The sequence below is a fragment of the Pipistrellus kuhlii genome, unplaced genomic scaffold (genome assembly GCF_014108245.1).
Source record: "Pipistrellus kuhlii isolate mPipKuh1 unplaced genomic scaffold, mPipKuh1.p scaffold_m20_p_4, whole genome shotgun sequence".
Taxonomy (NCBI): Eukaryota; Metazoa; Chordata; class Mammalia; order Chiroptera; family Vespertilionidae; genus Pipistrellus; species Pipistrellus kuhlii.
The window spans coordinates 25,413,449-25,431,096 of record NW_023425540.1 but is presented as its reverse complement, the minus strand read 5'-3'; the positions used below and the strand labels follow the sequence as shown (position 1 = coordinate 25,431,096).

Sequence of the window (17,648 nt, the reverse complement as noted above, 5' to 3'; positions counted from 1 at the left end):
AGGAGACGCCGTCTCCTCTGACAGAAGTTAATTGTAAACTCAGTGTCCCTGAAAGGAAAACGGGGACTGTTTTCACATGCCTGTCATTTGTCCTTGGAGAACACAAAACAAATATGTTTTCTAGCACGTGACACCAGCATTACTCTGGCGGCCTCAGGCTATGTGCCGTTTCTAGTCCGAGAGCTGGAGGAGGGGCCTCAGCCCAGCACCAGGCTGGTGGCAACCGCGCAGAGCAGGTGCTGCGGGGGAAGTGGGCTAGGGCGCCAGAGCCTGATGTCCTCCCCACACGGGTCCCTCACACACACTCGCCGGTGAGGGCGAGTCTGGGCAGCGAGCAGTGGCCGTGCCTGAGATGGTAAGTGAGCCTGAGACAGTAGGTGATGGTACATGTGTGCAAAGCCCTTGGCCAGAAGCTCATCCCAGTGCTTCTGGATCAGGCGTTGTTACAGGCTCCACAGAGATGTGTGTGTGTGTGTGTGTGTGTGTGTGTGTGTGTGTGTGAGTGTATCGGAGGGAAGTGCCATAGAAAGATACGAGGGCAGTTTATCAGTGGTCTACGTCTGTGAAAGATCCACCACAGCCCAGTTTGTGCAAAAGCAAATAGTGTCACCAGAGCAGCCACCCTCCTATAAATCTGGAGAAAGCCAACATTGCCCCCTGTGGAAGGCGAGTACGGAGGGCCAACATTGCATCAAGTTCAGGGTGGCAGGACTTGGGTTCCAGAAGGCACAGCGGCGTTGGTCCTTCTGGCTCCTATTTCATGCTCCCCAGGTCTCCTTCCAAAGGCCAGAGATTGCTCATGCTGGGTTACCGCCACTCCAACTTTGCCTCCATTATTTCCGCTTTGGTGTTTCTGGCTCCCTGGCATGTCCTTCCCTGCGCTTTTCAGAAGCTCTGTGCCCGAGAGGGGCCGTGGTGTGGAACTGTTGCCTGGGTGAGAGGCAGCGCTGATTGAGATTTAAACTTGGGGATTTCCTCTCTTCTTAGAAATGCATCTCAATTTGCTGGCCTTGGGGCCAAACACCAGGATCTCTAAGCTCAGAGTGCCCACGGGGTCATTGCCTAAGACACTCTTAGGATCTTCCGAATAGGAGTCCAGCAAGAGGACCCTCGGACCCTGGCCCTCACAGGCCTCCAGCGCACCCCCCACCCCAGCCCAATCTAGAGGGAAAGGTGGCCTGAAGCTTGGGTATACCTCCAGCCTCAGGTGTACCCTGGGCCCTGGCATGGGGGAGCCCCCACTGAATGCACCAATTTCACAGGGGGCATCAGAGCTGAGAGGGTCCCAGGCCAGGCACGCTGCTCCTTCCCACCCTCTGTCAGGGGCCCCAAGCCCAGGTCTCTGAGGCCTCCCGGATTTTCTGCTGCAGCTGGAGGGAGTTAGGGGCTGGAAACTAAACTGCATCCATGGCTTCCTCAGCAGGAGGCCAGGACCTTCCCACAAGAACATTCTGGGTCTCTGGCCTCCCCCTCCTTGCTTCCCAGCCGGTGGGCCTTTTAACCAGTCCCTACCCTACCCCTCCCAGAGGGATGACATCTGTCCCTCTCTCTTTCACTCTCTCACACACGTACACACACACAACACAATCCACACAACACACATGTACACATACAAACACATGTACACACAAACACATGTACACATACAAACACATACCACACATGTACCACACAGTGCACATACCCCCTGACACAAACATATGCCACATGTTTGCACACATACCACACACATGCGCGCACACACACACACAGATGTGTGCATATAGCACAAAGGGGATGCAGACATCATATAGATGCACACACACATGCACAAACACCACATACATGCACCACATGTGTTCACATGCCACACACACACTCTCTCTGCCCTCCTACAGAAGACCCAGTGGGTCCCTGCCAGCTTGCTCTCTTCTTGAGGATTGGCCCTACTCTTGGGGTGACCCCATCTCTGAAGTCTCTAATGGACTATTATGAGTAGGTAATCTGCACCTGGTACTCTGAAAGGTTCCTAGATTGGCCACAGGGGCTCTGAGCAACTCTGCGTGTAAGAACATATGCTTTATGAGGTTTTCAAGACAGTTGTCCTGTTTGTAGGTCATGATGACCAGAGTTGCTCTGTGTCAACCTCGTCCAGTGTGAGAAAGGGCGGGTTCATGAGGCCAGATGACCTATTAATGAGGAATTTGAGGCCTTTGGAGTGGCTTTTGTGAGTCAGGGGCTCCGAGTTTGCCCAGGTGTGCCTGTTCCACGGGTTAGCTCACTCACCTATAAATAACAGCGGTGACAGGTCCCCTGTCAGCACCCGCTGATGAACGGTCCCCTCTCCCACCATTACAGCCTTGTGACTGTGGGAAAATTAATTTAAGTGGTAGTTAATTTCTAATGAATTCCATCCAAGCGGTTAATATGGTCCCTCGGTGTTATGGTAACCTTCATGGATCATTGCATTATGTAAATAAATCCTACTTTATGCTGGTTTATTAAAAAAGAGTGCAATTGGGGAGTCCGGCTAAATCTCACCTACTCATGCACACAGCAAATGTTTGACAGGAAAACCTTCAAGGGGGAAGACATAAAGACTCCAGGACATTTCCTGGAGTGCTGAGCTCCTCACTTTCCATTAGTTGACTAAACATCTCACTTTCACTGCTCTGGATAAATATCTCCAAATTTGTCTTGTTGTATTTCAAGGAGAAAGAGGAGAATTTTTACCTTAAAACCCATATGAATTTCAAAATAAACTTTAAGTAGCATCATTCCTGAAACCTGATTCTGAGGACAAGGCCAACGTGGGCTTTCTCCTAGCTAGGCCAGGAGGGCAAGGCTAAGTAGATGGTCAAGGGTGAACATGGGAAGAAAAACCATGTACAGGAAATGGGTTTCGGGGCACAGGCATGAGTGAGGCCCTGCAGGGAGGACAAGTTCAAGTATGTGGAGATGGACTCATTTGCTGGCCACCCAGGGCTGGTCTGTGTACAGAAGTGGTATGAGGCTCAGATCAGAATCTTATGAGGGCAGTATGCAGTCCATACCTCAAGGATGTTCTGAATTTACTCAGTGGGCTCAGGATGACCTGTCTGAGCTTCTTAGCCCGGGCGACTATATCAAAAGGGCTTAAACAACACACATTTATTTTTCACACATCTGGAAGCTGGACATTCAGATCAAAGTTGGTTTCTGGTGAGGCCTGTACTGGGCTGGTAGATAGCTACCACCTGGCTTTGTCCTCACCTGGGAAAGAGCATGTGCTCTGGTGTCTCGCTGGACAGGGGCCCTTAACCACACCAGACCAGGGCCCACACCTCATCGCCTCCTGTAAACTGAGTCACCTCCCATTGGGGGGTTAGGGCTTCTGCATGGGAATTTGGGAGATGCACACATTCAATTCCATAGTGCTGTGCACGCAACGAACCCTTCCAACCTCTTAACTCACACTTGGTTCACGGGTCTCAGGTTGGCTGGGCTCAGCAGGTGGCTCTTGTTGGGGGTCTTCCATACAGTGGCCATCAGATAGTAACTGTGGCCAGATCACCTCAAAGGCCCTTTCATTTCATACCTGGCATCTAACTAGAAAGACCTACACCTGGGCTCCTTGGGCCTCTCTAAATGAACTCTCCATGTGGTGGCCTCAGAGTCACTAAACTTCTTACACTGCCACTGAAGGCTATTAGGACAAATACCCAAAAAGGAACTTGCAGAAGGTGAATCACTGTTTGAAAGCAAGATAGAGGCTTTGACCAGAACCCCCACACTGGCACACCCTGATTTCAGACAACCAGCCTCTAGGACTCTGAGCAATAAATGTTTGTTGTTTATAAGCCACTAGTCTGTGGTATCATAATAATAAAAGGCTAAAAGGCATCACGACTGAAACAACCAAATAACCATTCACCATGAGGTGCATGGAGCACCTCTCTGGCTCTCCCTCCTTTCCCCCATATTTCCGTTGTATGTCATCAGCATCGGTGGAGCTTGAGAGGCATTTCGGGGCTGCAGACATGGCTCTCATGGCAGGCTAGGCTAAGGGGACTCTACACATGCATGGTTTAATCATGCGCCTGGCCTCTAGTTGGTTATAATAGCCTGGATGGACTAAGACAGGGTTCTCCAGAGAAACAACCAACAGAGAGGGCAATTGGCTCAGGTGATTTTGGGAAGCTGGTAACTGCAGCTTGGAGCCCCTTTCTCAGCCACATCCTCATCGTGGGCACAGTGGGCAGTGTTTTTCCTCCTTCCTTCATAGCTAGGGGCAGCATCTGGCAAGGTGAAATCCCTGGGGAATCTGGGAGAGGTGCTTAAGAGGATAAGAGAGACCAGGGGCAGCATTAGTTTGTCCTCTAGCCCTTTTCTGTCTGATTGCTTAGAATGTTGGCTCCACCACCATTTTGTGCCGTGAAGTTGCCAGGAGACTGGAAACCAAGCACCAAGAATTGGCAGTGATGGAGAGGACAGAGGCTGGGAAACCCGAACACTGAGTGTCTGCTGATGTCTTTCCTTGGTGTAACAGGCAACACACTGCATATTTTGCTTAACCGCTGCTATTTCCAGCCACACCTCTTGCATTAAACACAATATGAGGCATGTCAAGAAGTGGTCAGGCAGGGCTATCTTCATGCACGAATCCATATATATAGCGTGTATTCTGCACAGAACATGATACAAAATTAAGCTTAATAACTATTGCTGTGAATGGATAAATAATTGAAGAATCAGAGTATGACTGACTTGCCAGAGAAGACTCCTTTACTCTAGACCCAACAATATGTTAGATAATTAAACTGATAGAAGTTTTAAGTGAAAAACTATGGCTTCATTTTAGAATAGTTGACTACACGTTATTAGCACTAAAAGAACAATTACACCTTTAAACAGAAATCTGAGGAGAAAGCCTCACTCTGAAGATGAAGTGCTAGAATTTCTGCACAGTAATTCATGCTGTTTTGTATAATGGCATCATTATGTAAGGAAAAACACGCATCACTTTCTGAGGAAAAGACAATGAATCTTTCATGGTGTGGTCAGAGGAGGAAATCTGTCTGTACCCCACACATGGGAGTTGCTTGGCTGGGCCCTTGAGGCTCGTGAGGACTAGCTTCCTGACAGCTTTGTTCTGCATATCGACACAGCCAGTCAATTTCTCATGCAATGCAAAATAGCTCTTTGTTCTGTAGATTACTCATTTTTTTTTTTCATGCTTTTTTAAACAGAAAAATGACAAGTAGGAACTTGGAGAAAAAAAACAACTGGCCTCTAATTGGGAATTTCAACAATTACAAAATAGAACAAAATGCTTTATAAATCCAAAAAGGAAAAATAAAATAAAAAACTCATATAGGTGAGAAAAATGCCCTAAGTAAAAAGTGATGCCTACAATATGGCCTGAGGAAAAAAAGAGGATGCCCTATGGTTGCTAGAATGAGACATCGCCCAGATGTGTTCCAGGTTTACGTTAGTGGTACAAATGGAGATAGGAATGGAGTAACAGGGACTCACCTAAAGAGTCACAGGACATGACTGAATGGGAATTTTGAGAGCGGATGATCCTGTCTACTTCTGGGGAGAGAAATTGGATCTGGGGTTCAGGAGTAAGACTTCCACTGGATTTTGAACAAAATGAACACATTGTTAACAAAAGTTTAAATTGATATTTTCAAAAATATTCTGTACCACTTGTAGCGGTTTGTATTGTGCCTCTCCCCCCCCCCCCCCCCCAATTTTCATCTCAGAATATGACCCGATTTGGAAGTAGGGCCTTTGCAGATATTGTTAAGGATCTTGAGATGAGATGGCCCTGGGTTAGTGGGGAGAATACCTTTCTGTTGCTTTTTTTTTTTCTTTTAAATATATTTTATTGATTTTTTACAGAGAGGAAGAGAGAGGGATAGAGAGTTAGAAACATCGATGAGAGAGAAACATCGGATCAGCTGTTTCTTGCACCCCCCACCCCCACTGGGGACGTGCCCGCAACCAAGGTACATGCCCTTGACTGGAATCAAACCCAGAACCTTTCAGTCCGCAGGCTGACGCTCTATCCACTGAGCCAAACTGGTTTCGGCCCTTTCTGTTGCTTTAAAATCTGATAATTTGTTGCAGCAGCCACAGGAAAATAATATACCACATTTTTTCTTTCCTAAATGATCTTGGTCTCTAGTAAAGAAGTCCACTTGAAATACATTAATGAGTTAATTTCTTCCTTGCTTTCCATCTTAAGTTTGTACCCAATCAGTAAATATTTTAAATTTCTCAGGCCACTGGGTCTTGTTGCAACTATTCACCTATTACCTGGATGCTGTGGAGGTACAATCTATACATATAAAAGCCTAAGTGACCATTCGACCCTTTGACCAGTAGCTATGATGTGCACTAACCACTAGGGGTCAGATACTTCAACTGGTAGGGTAGCTTGCTGCTGGGGTCTAGCTGATTTGGGACTGGGCAATAGGGCTGGATACACCCTGGAGCCCTCCCTTGGTCCCTCTCCAGCCCTGATGGTGCACCAGTGAGGTTCCTGGACCTGGCCTGCACCCTCTCGCAAACCAGAACCCCTCAGGGGATGTCAGAGCCAGTTTCGGCCCAATCCCCCACAGTCCAGGCTAAGGGACCCCACCAGTGCACAAATCCATGCACCAGGCCTCTAGTACATTAATAAATGAGATGGTTGTTTTCCAAAAATACTTTATTTAAAAAAATGGGTGAAGGCTGGATTTGGCCTATGGAATGGAATTTGCTGACTCCTGATCTAAACAACTTTTTTTTTGGTGAGCTGCAATTGTGGGGCTATAAATGCTGGTCCATCCATTATTGGGAAGTAGATGAGTTGTAAGGCGGCTTGGTCAACACACATGCTATGATCTTTAATCAAACAGAGATTCGTAATCCCAGGAGAGAGTGATTTAGAAATTTATCAATGCTGTTAGAACTCCAGGTTGCTAGCAATAATCACAGGTTCATGTGGATATGGGCCGCATTGCTTCACTACACCCAGGACTGCCTGTCCCTCAATATTCAATATATTCATTTACATGGACATATATATCAATACTGTGTGTCCTGCAGAGCTGGATGCTCACAAAGCAAGTATACCTCATTCACCTGTCAAGGAGAAAATCAAAAAAGATGTGTGGTATACTTATGTGTATATATGTGTGTGCGTGTGTGCAGGTGCATACATATATGAAACAGCTAAAGATCTAGACAAGTCCAGCATCCAACTTCACTACCCATGCTCTAGTGCCAGAGGCATTTGGGTCTGTTAGATGGGAAGCCAACCATCTCTTCAGAACTAAGTTCTGGGATTGGCCTTGCAGGATGAGCTGGTTCTGAATAGCTAGAGAGGCTACCTACGTACAAGTTGTAATCATTTGAGTCTACATTCCCTTGCTGAATGCCTATTGCATACCAGCCCTGTGGCAGACTAAGAGCAAGAGTATGACTAAGAAATAGGTCCTCAGAACCCTGCAGGGAGATTTCAATAGTAGCTTCTTGTCCAAGGCCCAACACTTAGTGAGCAGAGCCAAGACCCTAACCAGGACATGCAGCTGCCTGCTTTCTGCTCCTGGGTCAGCAGGAGGCACAGCACCCACCCACTTGCCATGCTGCTATAATCACCTCTGAGTGCTCCCGTCTTCACACTACAGGAGAGACCTCTTTCTTGCACAGTGGGTATGTAGTACGTACATACATGCACATATTACACATGCATACACATCTCAGACCAAGGGTGACAAACATTTGATATCCAAAATCCCTTCATATATATATACATATATATATACACACACACACACAATTACAATTAATTACCCTTCACTTAAAGACTGTTATCAAGGCCTTTCTTCCTCATCCTGAAGACGGGTAGCAGCGGTATGGCAGAAGGCAGGCAGAGGGTCAATCTGAGACTGAATCTAGTTTTCTCAAGAACTTGCATTCTGATGTTGGGGACAAACTGGCCTTTTCTTGGCTCTGTCTTCTGTCCCCCTGCTAGTGTGCAAGGAAGATAAAAGGATTCGCTTCCCAGCTGGGGCTCTGGCTGGACTAGATGTGGATAAAGAGTGAGAGGCATGGAAAGTAGAGTCAACAAAACGGGCAGGTCAGCAATCTCAGAAAACAATGTTTACATTTTATTTTTCTTTGATAAGGTCAGTCAAGGAAATGGCACAATCCTGCATGTTATTTTTACATTCAAAGGGTCTTCAACTGTCTCTGCTTATGCCTTGGGTGTGTTTTGCAGTAGATGTACCATCGCCCTCGCCTCTTCACCAGGTAACAGTCCTTGCAACGCTTCTTGAGGACGGCCTTGGTCTTGAACCCCAGGGTCGGCTGCAGGAAGGGCAGGGGGTGGCAGGAGAGAGGAGAGGCCACTGCTGTGCTGGGCTTTGCACCTGCAGGGACTGCAACATGCAGGGGACCAGCCAGCAGCGTGGAGAGCGCTCTGGATGTCGCTGTGTAATTTGTCATTGTGTAACGACTCAGATGTAGGAGAGGGTTCACAGCAGAAACCACCATTTTCCTTATAAAAAGACTTGCCATATTGTGGCTGAATCTAGGCGAGAAGGAAAGAAAAAAAAAAAAGTTGTTACAGCGACTTCCGCACTTCCTACTATTATAACTTTGTTTTCCCCACTTCACTGTGGCGTAGGCGTGGAGGGGTCAGGGGAGCCACCACCCCCTGGTGCAGCGCAAACCCTGCCGGCCCAGCTTGGCGGGGGATTGGGTGGGAAGGGGGTGATTTGGCAAGACCGCCCTTTGTGGGAGCCCAGGCATGGCTGCGAGGATCCTAAGCCCAGACCCCGTTCAGGCAGCATGGGAAAGAGCTGGCCTGGTGTTTGGGACAGGAGGTACCCGGCACCCGGGCCGAAGCCCGACCGACGGACCCGCAAGGACCCCCGGCGGGCCGCTTCGCCGGCGCACACTGGGCGGGGCCTCCTAGCGGAGGCGCACTAGCTGGCGCCCGGGCCTCGACCCCAACACCGGCAGGGGACGCTCGGGGCCCGCCCACCGCTCACGAGGTTCGGGATCCGGTCCCAATCTGCCCCCTCCCCCCCGCCCCTTCTCTGGCCGCGGCCCACAGGAGGAAACTGAGGCCGAGTATCTGGGTCGAGCCCTTCGGCAGTCCTGACCCGGCAGGCGGCTCCGGGGCAGATCCGAACCCCGGCAATTGCTGACCCGCCGCCTCCCTAGCCCCCACCCCCTCTGGATTCCTAGGGACCCCTGACCTGGGAAGAACCGGCCCAGATGTGGCCAGGAACGTGCCTAGTCCCGCGCCCGCGTCCCCGCCTGCGCCTGCACAGTGAGGCGGAGACTCGAACGCCGAGAGTCTGCGCGAGTCTGCCCGCTGCGAGCCTGTGCGCATGCGTCAACGCTGGTGCGTCGACCGACGCGCCGGGTTAAGGGTCAGCCTGCAAGATGGCGGCGGCTGTGACCTTCTGTAGGCAACTCGGCCGGAGCGGCGCCGCCGCGCTTAGTCTGCCCCGGAGCGTCAGGTGTTTCGGGGTGCGCATCGCACCGACCGGAGAGAAGGTCACGCACACCGGCCAGGTAACCGGTGCGTCGAGGAACCCCGGTCGTTCCGCTGTTCTCAGTGCTTTATGTCCTCCGAGTCCCCCGTCCCTGGTCCCTGGGAGGGATCGCGGAGAACAGGCGGCTGAGTACCGAGTACCGTGCGGTCCCCGGTGCGACTGAAGCTCAGTGGAGCTGTGCTTTTGTCGCCCGCACCAACCGGAGTGGATAAAAACGGGTGCCGCGGTGCCGGGGTTGGTGGAGCGTTTGCAAACTCTGTGGGAGTGTCCTTGAGTTCGAAGATGAAGCCGGTACCCAGGGCGCAGTTGTTGGTCTCTGGGCGGCTTCCCGGTGGACTGAAAACGCCTACTGATTGATTCTGTGGCTCGAATCTCATATTGTTTGTGTGATATTAAATAGTGCATTTAAATAACTTGAGAGTCTGCTGTAGTCAAAAACACAAACGTAGTCTTAGACTATAATCATAAGACGAGAGAGTAAGTACCCATATTACTAAAGTGTTACCAGGAGATTTAGAGGGGACATAAACCATTGCCTCATGTGAAGGAGGGGGGTGCACCTCCTCTGCCTGAATTTGCCTCCTCTGCTCTCTCCATCTTGCAGCCTTCCAGTTCCGTTTACTGTTCACTGTCATCTTAGGGGTCTTTCTAAAAAATGTCCCTGGTTGCACAACTCTACCTTGCCCCTTATGTGTTTGGCCGTGAATGGTGTAAATGTTGAGAAAAATACTGTTCTGTAATGGATATTAACTGACCTCTTTCAGAATTAGGCTGTAAAAATTACATGTGGTCTTTTTCCCCCCCAGGTTTATGATGATCAAGATTATAGGAAAATTCGATTTGTAGGTCGTCAGAAAGAGGTAAGTGAAAAAACAACAACAAAAACAACCAAAAACAAAACTACTAAAAGAGAAATAAGCTCTCATAAAACCTTTATGTAACCGACAATATATAAAAATCAATATGTAAGATTTAAACAATTTCCCCCTAATTTGAGACATCACAGAAGCTCTGGAATTCTGCTTTTTTCTAAATGTTAAATGTTTCTACTGTTTCTGTTTTGTTTCCCTTGTCCCCCCCACATTATGTAACAACAGTAAGTGTAGTGCTTTTTTATATATAAATGGGAGTGTTCTTTTTCTTTATTTATGTGCCTTATACGTCTGAGACCCTCAGATTAAAGTTTTGTCCTTCATAATCACTTTGAGTCAGTCACTCTTTCCCCTCAGTCAGCCTGTTGATTCTTCTTGTTAAGCCTCAGCTTTCCCTAAATTGTGTTTCTCCTTTCCTTTAATCTTGGTTACATTGTCCATTTCCAAAGTCTGCTTTTCTCTTCCATCCTGCTTTGTGAGTGTCATAAGGCCAGGGGCAGTGTGGTGGAGATGGAGTTCAGAGCGCTGGACAGTGCACTTCAGAGCAAATCAGTCCTGGAGTCGACCCTGCAGCCTGGCCCCAGCTCTCTATCGCATGCCTTCTGATGCTCTAGCAGGCACCTGGTTCTGCCAGAGGCTTCTCTCTGCTGGGATTTCTCTGGTGGCCCTCGTTTCTGATTGCCATAGCAAAGGGCAACAGGGAACAATTTAAAAACAAAGCTAAACAAACAAAATCAGAACTTTTGAAGGCAATAACGTGCTGCCAGTGTTGCCTAATCCTGTACCGCTATCCAGCTCGGGGTCTCTGGGGCCCTTTCCTGTTTGGAATCATCCTCAAGTTGTGAAGGTGCACGGCACGTCAATGAAAATTGAGTTGGCATTCTGCTGTGGCTTTTGCTCTTACTACAAAAATTTGGTATTTAGTAATATTTCAAAATCATTTTGGTTTCCAAGAGACATTATTGTTTTAGAAGACTATAGGTATGCTGGGAAATTGTACAGAATTTCCATATGCCCCATCTTCTCACACAGTAAGTCCCCTTGTGCTACATTTTTTACAAGTGAGTGATTTAAACAGTGGATGAATATTGATATATTAGTATCAACCCAAGCCCATAGTTTACATTAGGGTTTACTCTTTGCTGTACATTCTGTGGGTCTTGACAAATGTGTAATCTCCTTTATCCACCATTACAGTATCACACAGAATAGTTTTATTGCCCACAAAGCTTTCTGTGTTCCACCTTCCTATCTGCTTTTGAGTATTTTCTTCAAACTTACTTAGTAAAAGTTAATTTGGATGAAAATTTCAGTTTTTATTGTGTATATGCGTGTGTGCACACACGTATGTTTAGCTAATTATAATTACTCATGTTAGTGTTAAAAACACCTGATATTCTAGCCCTAACCGGTTTGGCTCAGTGGATAGTGTCGGCCTGCTGACTCAAGGGTTCCAGGTTCGATTCTGGTCAAGGTCATATGTCTTGGTTGTGGGCACATCCCCAGTAGAGAGTGTGCAGGAGGCAGCTGATTGATGTTTCTATCTGTAAAAAATCAATAAAATGTATTTTATTAAAAAACAACAACAACAAAAACACACCTAAATAATTGAACTGGGGCTTTTAGTTTATTTTAAACTTGTAAGTTTCCATTAATTAGGTCAAAATTTTACAAAACATTGATTATTCAACTGGTTTCCTTTTTGTACTAGTTTTGATATTATTTTGCAGACTTATATGTATATTTTATCTTTAATGGATTTAATATCAGTTTGACATAAGGGAGTAAACTTTCCATAGGAATTGTCACTGAACATAACCAGTGGTCAAGGACAATACAGGGGTGGGGGATTGGAATGGGGGGTTGAGGACAAATATGTGATACCTTAATCAATAAGGAAATTAAAAAAAAAAAAAAAGGAAAAAGAAAAAAAATAGAACAGTTTACTGACAAATTAATGATTTAAACCTAAATATTTTTAGGCCCAGATGAGTTGATCAAGAGCTAACATTATATATATATGTATGTATATATTTTTTAGTGACCTCTTAGTGACCTAGAGGACTAATTTTTACAGTGGTTGTCAACTTAAGGTCCCTGACACACCATGTACTTGGGAAAACACTACATTTACAGCCAAGTGTGTGGGATGCTGTGACATGTTTTCTGTACTGATCTCCTCATGAGGTCCAGTAATGCTTACTTTCCTTGGAATTGAAAGCTGGGCTGTGGTTGGGTGCTGTGACTGGGCTTGACTCCTGGGCTCTTTGTTTTCCTGCGGTTGAGCTGAGTCCCAGGATGTTAATCATGGGAGGTCAGGGTCGCCCTGGAGCTGCAGTCCTGAATGACAGGGGCAGTCCCATGTCAGTCTCAGACGTCAGGCATCAGTTGCCCTTCCCACAGGAGACAGCCTGTTTCTTGGGCTGCGTGATGGCAGTTTGTTAGTGTGGCCTTTGTGACACATTTGTCACTGAGGTAGACACCGCATTATTTACACCCTGAGGCTTCATTTGTATGGCGCGTGGCTTGCGCGGGCCATCACTCACCATGTAGACTGCTGTAAGGTATGGTGTAAGGGAGCAGGAGCCCTTGTGGAGGCATTGCGCTTAAAGGAGCTTGTAAAACACCGTGGCGGCAGCTCTGCAAACTTGTGTTTGTTTTAACATCCGCACATTTTCTGGTAACTTCCTGCTGTGTTTTTGAAAGTAGAATTTTAAGGAAAAGCTTTACAAAATCATACTCTATCACTGACAAAGCTTTTGAAAAATAATTAAATCTTTCCAAAACGTCCACATTGTATGGGTTCAGGGCATTGGAGTTCTGGTGGGTATTTGGTGTCATCCGAGTTGGTGGCAGGCAGGGCCTTCTCTGTGTGTGAGTGGTGGGAGTGGCCCTGTCGCTGCACTATGTGTCCTCTGGACAGTTGGCTGGCTTTGGAAAAGTTAACTGAGCTTGACGTGTTCTTCTTACTTTAAAGTTTTATTAAACTTATTTTCCCCCACCCCCTTATTTGTAAGGATTTATCTACATCTTTTCTCTGTGTTCTTGTCTTCTCTAGAGCAGTAGGCCTCTGGTGTAGGCGAGATTCTGGAAGCCTCATGGCCCTGGGAGCCAGGACTGACCTGGCCCAGCAGTCCTCACCCATAATGATAAACAAGTACTGAGATTATTCCCAAACCCAAATCACAGGATAACCTTGGCCAACACTTATTAATCTGATTTTTAGTCTCACATTGGCCCATCTTGTCTCCATTAAGCATCTCTTCCTGTAAACTTGTTATGGCTTTTGGGAGACCTGAGGGAGGAAGAATGGTGTTGCCCCTCTGACTGTCCTCTGTGTGGTGTGTTCCAGTTGAGAGATCCTCTGGCCTCCAGAGGAGGGTGACTTTCAAGATGTGGTCTTGCTGTTGTCATCCACCTTGGGTTGGGTAAAGATGTGGAAGAGATGCTGGGTTTAAGAGGCACCATCAGGCAAGGTAATCCTTGGGAGCCGAGTGTTGGACACAGAGGGCAACTGTAATTGCTGTAGATGGCCCTAGAAAGGAGGAAACTTGGAGAAGGCACTGCTGGCTTTCTTCACAGGATGTGCAGTGCTTGGAATAAAGGAGCCACAGCCTTTTTGTGGGCTGGTGACCAGGGGGCATGCATAGTGGGTCTCTGGGGCCCATGGGGCACCGTGAGGGCCCGGGTTCCTGTCTTTCCCTTTTCCTGCAGAAACCGATGCTTCGCTTCTACAGTTTCCCCAGTGTCACGTGCTTTGTCTCCTGTGGTCACCGAGGACAGCTCTGATTGAGGCAAGAACAACCAAGACATGTCTCCTCTCTAGTGCCCACTTTTGCCACAGTAGGACATTGTCAGATAAATGATTTGCCCAGCCAGGATGTTGGAATTGATGTTGTGACTGTGCACTGAGGGACTAGTTCAGTGATCCCCTGCTCCTTGTGCCTGGTCACTCAGTTTCCACAGATGCCACAGGATGTTTACCAAGACATCATGCCTGTTCCTGCTGTGTTCACAGCAGCCTGCACCCCACGTCTGTATCTTGCCATCAGATCTAAAATTGATCATGCACACCTCCAGGAGGTGTTGACAATGACAGCATCATCTCACCTGACTACAGAGGTTCCTTTCAATTCAGTATCTAGGTGGCCTAAATATTCTCGACTGTGTAGTATTTTTAAAAATTTCACAGCTTGTTTGATTCAGAATTCAAATAAGTCCCATGCATTGTGGTTTCTTTGATCTTTAGATTCCCTTTAGCCCCCACACATACCCAATTGTTTTTTTTTGCAGTTGTAGGTTCCTGTGACACACACACACACACACACACACACACACACACACACCCCTTTTCTTCCTCTCCTGTCACAGGACCTGGTGTTTCTTCAATAGGGTTGTCCACAGCTGGCCCTGGGCTCCTGCACTCCTTCTATGCTGTTTGGCACCTCTGGTCCTCTGAGTGTGCATGCTCAGGTTGGATCCAGCTGCTTTGTCAGATCAGACTCAGGTTCTTTGTCCGTGGTAACCCTACCGGGCAGGTGATGTGGTTCTGGTTGTAGAGTGGATAAGCGCCTCCAAATCATTAACTCACACAGGCTGTAAGGCATGCTGTTCTCTTATTAGTAGTATAAAAACTATATAAAAAAACAACTAAACAAACAAAAACTTCAGTTATCTGGAGGAAAGAAGAAGAAATGCTAGATTCTTTCCTGTTATTTATCAGTTTTAAAAATGATGAATTGATTCTCTATAGTAAGGAAATTAAAGAAGTTTAAAAACATTATGGAATCATGGATTTCATTGTAGTCTTGTGTTTCAGTCCTTTGCTGTTACAATTCCATGGTCCCTCAGATTTCCCATATCCTTTTCCAGATTGACAGTGTCCTCAGGTTGGCTACCCTTTTGACTCAACTGTAGGCGTCCTTGCTGGCTTCGTTCTGTCTGTCACAGACACACATCTCCCATTCATCTGGAACATCTGTTCCGGATCTAGAACCAGCTGTTTTCAGAGCCCTTTTCCCTTCAGTATGAAATGGTGGCAGAGATGGCGTGGACTCATTGCCACTGAGTTGTCACTGTTCCTAATCTTCCCCAGTGGACAGAGCTGTGAAACTGTGTGTAGAGAAAGAGTGATGGGAGGGGAAAGAGCAAATGAAAAATGAAAAATGTTAACAATCTGAGTCCAGGTAAAGATGAGATGAGAATTCTTATGACATTTCAGTAAATTTGAAATTATATACAATGAAAAGCTAAATGTGTGCGTGCATATATAAATGTATTTATTAAATTATTTGTGTTTTGACGATCTACAATTATATTTAAAAGAAAGTGTACAGAATATAATTCTGCTTGTGCCAGCAGTACAGGAATGTGTGGGGTGGCAGGTGTCTACATAGATTTAAATTTATTGACATCATTAAGTTTTTGTACTTATCTACACAAGGTTTTATCTTCTCGTTCCAGGTGAATGAGAACTTTGCTATTGATTTGATAGCCGAGCAGCCCGTGAGTGAAGTGGAGAGTCGCATAGTGTCGTGTGATGGCGGTGGGGGGGCTCTCGGTCACCCGAAAGTCTACATAAATTTGGTAATGTGACCCCAGTGCTCACCCATCTTTCTGTTCTGTCCTTTCCCTGCTCTCAGGGTGGCCCTTGCAGTGTTCCTTTGACCACACAATCTCCCAGTTGATCTTGCCTACAAAGCCAACTGCAGGGCTGAATACAGTGGCATCTTTTCACCTGTGATGTGCTGTGCAGTGTACTTAGTGTTGCCAGCACTCTCTCTCCGGCTCTCACCGTTTTTAAGCCCAAGTTTCTTGCTAAACACACAATCGGAGCCTAGAGAAGAGGATTAGTACTAAGGACAGAAGAGCCTAGAAGGAAGCCACAGGTGAAAGCCCAGATGTATAGGAAGGGGAAGGAAGCTGGCAGGACCCACTGCTGCCCCTTCTGCTGGTGGTGTGGGTGAGCTTGGAACCCAGCCCTGTGGGGACCCACCTGCTCGAGTTAAGTTGTAGTCTGTGCTCCGGATGAGACCCTGGCCCTCCTAGAGGGACTGAGCCAAGGGCAAGAAGCGGCTGTGCTGACACTTTATGCCCTGGAAGTGGTTCTCTGAGGTGACCCCGGGTTCCATAGTAGGGCCTGAGGCTGCAGGAGGAGATAGAGCTGGGCCGAGGCCCTGGGCACCATCAGTTCCTAGCTCAGTTGTGACTTGGGTTTTACAGGTGTTTTGGGCTGACAATGTATTTAGGTTTTGTATGTACTTTCCATGTTTAATCTCTATAGATTTGAAGTAGAATATGGAAATGTGAAATCTTCCCTTTTGAATTATTTCAGGACAAAGAAACAAAAACTGGAACTTGCGGTTACTGTGGCCTCCAGTTCAAGCAGCACCATCACTAGAGCAGACCATGCCCCTGGGTCCTGGGAGGCTATGCACGTGAGCATGTCAGTGTTCTGTTCGCCAAAGTAGGGAAGGTCCTCGTGCTGCCCTGGGGGGTGATCCTACTGTGAATAAACGGTATCGTTAAGGACTGCCTTCACAAGTGTGTTTCTTCCACCGAAGGGACTTTGGAAAATGGACGTTCCCTATAAGTGTGGGCTGAGGGGTTCCTTCCGGGTGCTTCTGAGCACAGCCTCTGTGACCACGTCAGGCAGCCAAGAGAAATGTAGACAACTCCTGTTATCTCTTCAGCTACAGGTTCAACTTCCTGTCATTAACAAAACCTGCAGCTGCTGTGATCACACACGGTGTCCCCAACCTGCCAGTTTAACCTCCAGCCACATATCTCTTCTTAGAAACTATGTCAGACACATGTGTGAAATAAGTGACCTGGCAGCAGCTGCGCTCAGAGCCAGTGACTGTTCCCAACTGTGGATGGGTTCCACAGTTCAGTTGAGCCCCGAACTCCCACTTTGAGCATCTCTGTGCACAGGGCATAGGGTTCACAAAGATGCCATCCAGGTGAGGTGACCCTGGCTTCCCTGCACTGAGCATCAGCAGTCCCAAGGCTGTTAGGAAGTCAAATGTACTTTCCCACAGAAACAGGGCTCTGTTTCTTAACACCCTCCCATCCCTTCCCACTTTGTACTTGGACAGTGGGAGCCCTGGTGGTTGGAGCAGAGGCCCCTGAGGTCAGGGAGCTGCCCATTTGATGTCACCAGCCACCCCACCTGACTTTTGTCCTGGATCTACCCTCACATCACAGAACAGCTCTCCCAGGTCACAGTCCACAGCTGCCAGCCCTCCACTATGGCTGT

At 47.4% G+C, this 17,648-nt stretch overlaps 2 protein-coding genes across 2 annotated transcripts; one reads left to right on the top strand and one right to left on the bottom strand.

The window, feature by feature from the left end:
- Positions 1 to 8,099: 8,099 nt before the first annotated feature.
- MRPL36 (mitochondrial ribosomal protein L36) lies at positions 8,100 to 9,352 on the bottom strand. The gene is made up of 2 exons (XM_036409968.2): positions 9,216 to 9,352; positions 8,100 to 8,542 (listed from the first exon to the last, which is right to left on the bottom strand). The coding sequence occupies exons 1-2, from the start codon at positions 9,350 to 9,352 to the stop codon at positions 8,182 to 8,184; spliced, it is 498 nt and encodes a 165-aa protein (XP_036265861.2). The 3' UTR covers positions 8,100 to 8,181.
- Positions 9,353 to 9,401: 49 nt separating this feature from the next.
- Positions 9,402 to 16,921, top strand: NDUFS6 (NADH:ubiquinone oxidoreductase subunit S6). The gene is made up of 4 exons (XM_036409967.2): positions 9,402 to 9,537; positions 10,325 to 10,378; positions 15,854 to 15,976; positions 16,725 to 16,921. Exons 1-4 carry the CDS (start codon positions 9,406 to 9,408, stop codon positions 16,788 to 16,790), a joined length of 375 nt encoding a protein of 124 aa, XP_036265860.1. The 5' UTR covers positions 9,402 to 9,405; the 3' UTR covers positions 16,791 to 16,921.
- Positions 16,922 to 17,648: the final 727 nt, after the last annotated feature.

Bases quoted from the DNA above. Each gene is read 5' to 3' on its own strand.
- MRPL36 (XM_036409968.2), bottom strand. From the start codon at position 9,352: ATGCGCACAGGCTCGCAGCGGGCAGACTCGCGCAGACTCTCGGCGTTC. The intron at 8,543-9,215 runs GTCAGGGGTCCC...CTTCTCGCCTAG, and splicing joins TCTGGGCCGGTTCTTCCCAG to ATTCAGCCACAATATGGCAA.
- NDUFS6 (XM_036409967.2), top strand. From the start codon at position 9,406: ATGGCGGCGGCTGTGACCTTCTGTAGGCAACTCGGCCGGAGCGGCGCC. The intron at 10,379-15,853 runs GTAAGTGAAAAA...TTCTCGTTCCAG, and splicing joins TTGTAGGTCGTCAGAAAGAG to GTGAATGAGAACTTTGCTAT. The intron at 15,977-16,724 runs GTAATGTGACCC...GAATTATTTCAG, and splicing joins CGAAAGTCTACATAAATTTG to GACAAAGAAACAAAAACTGG.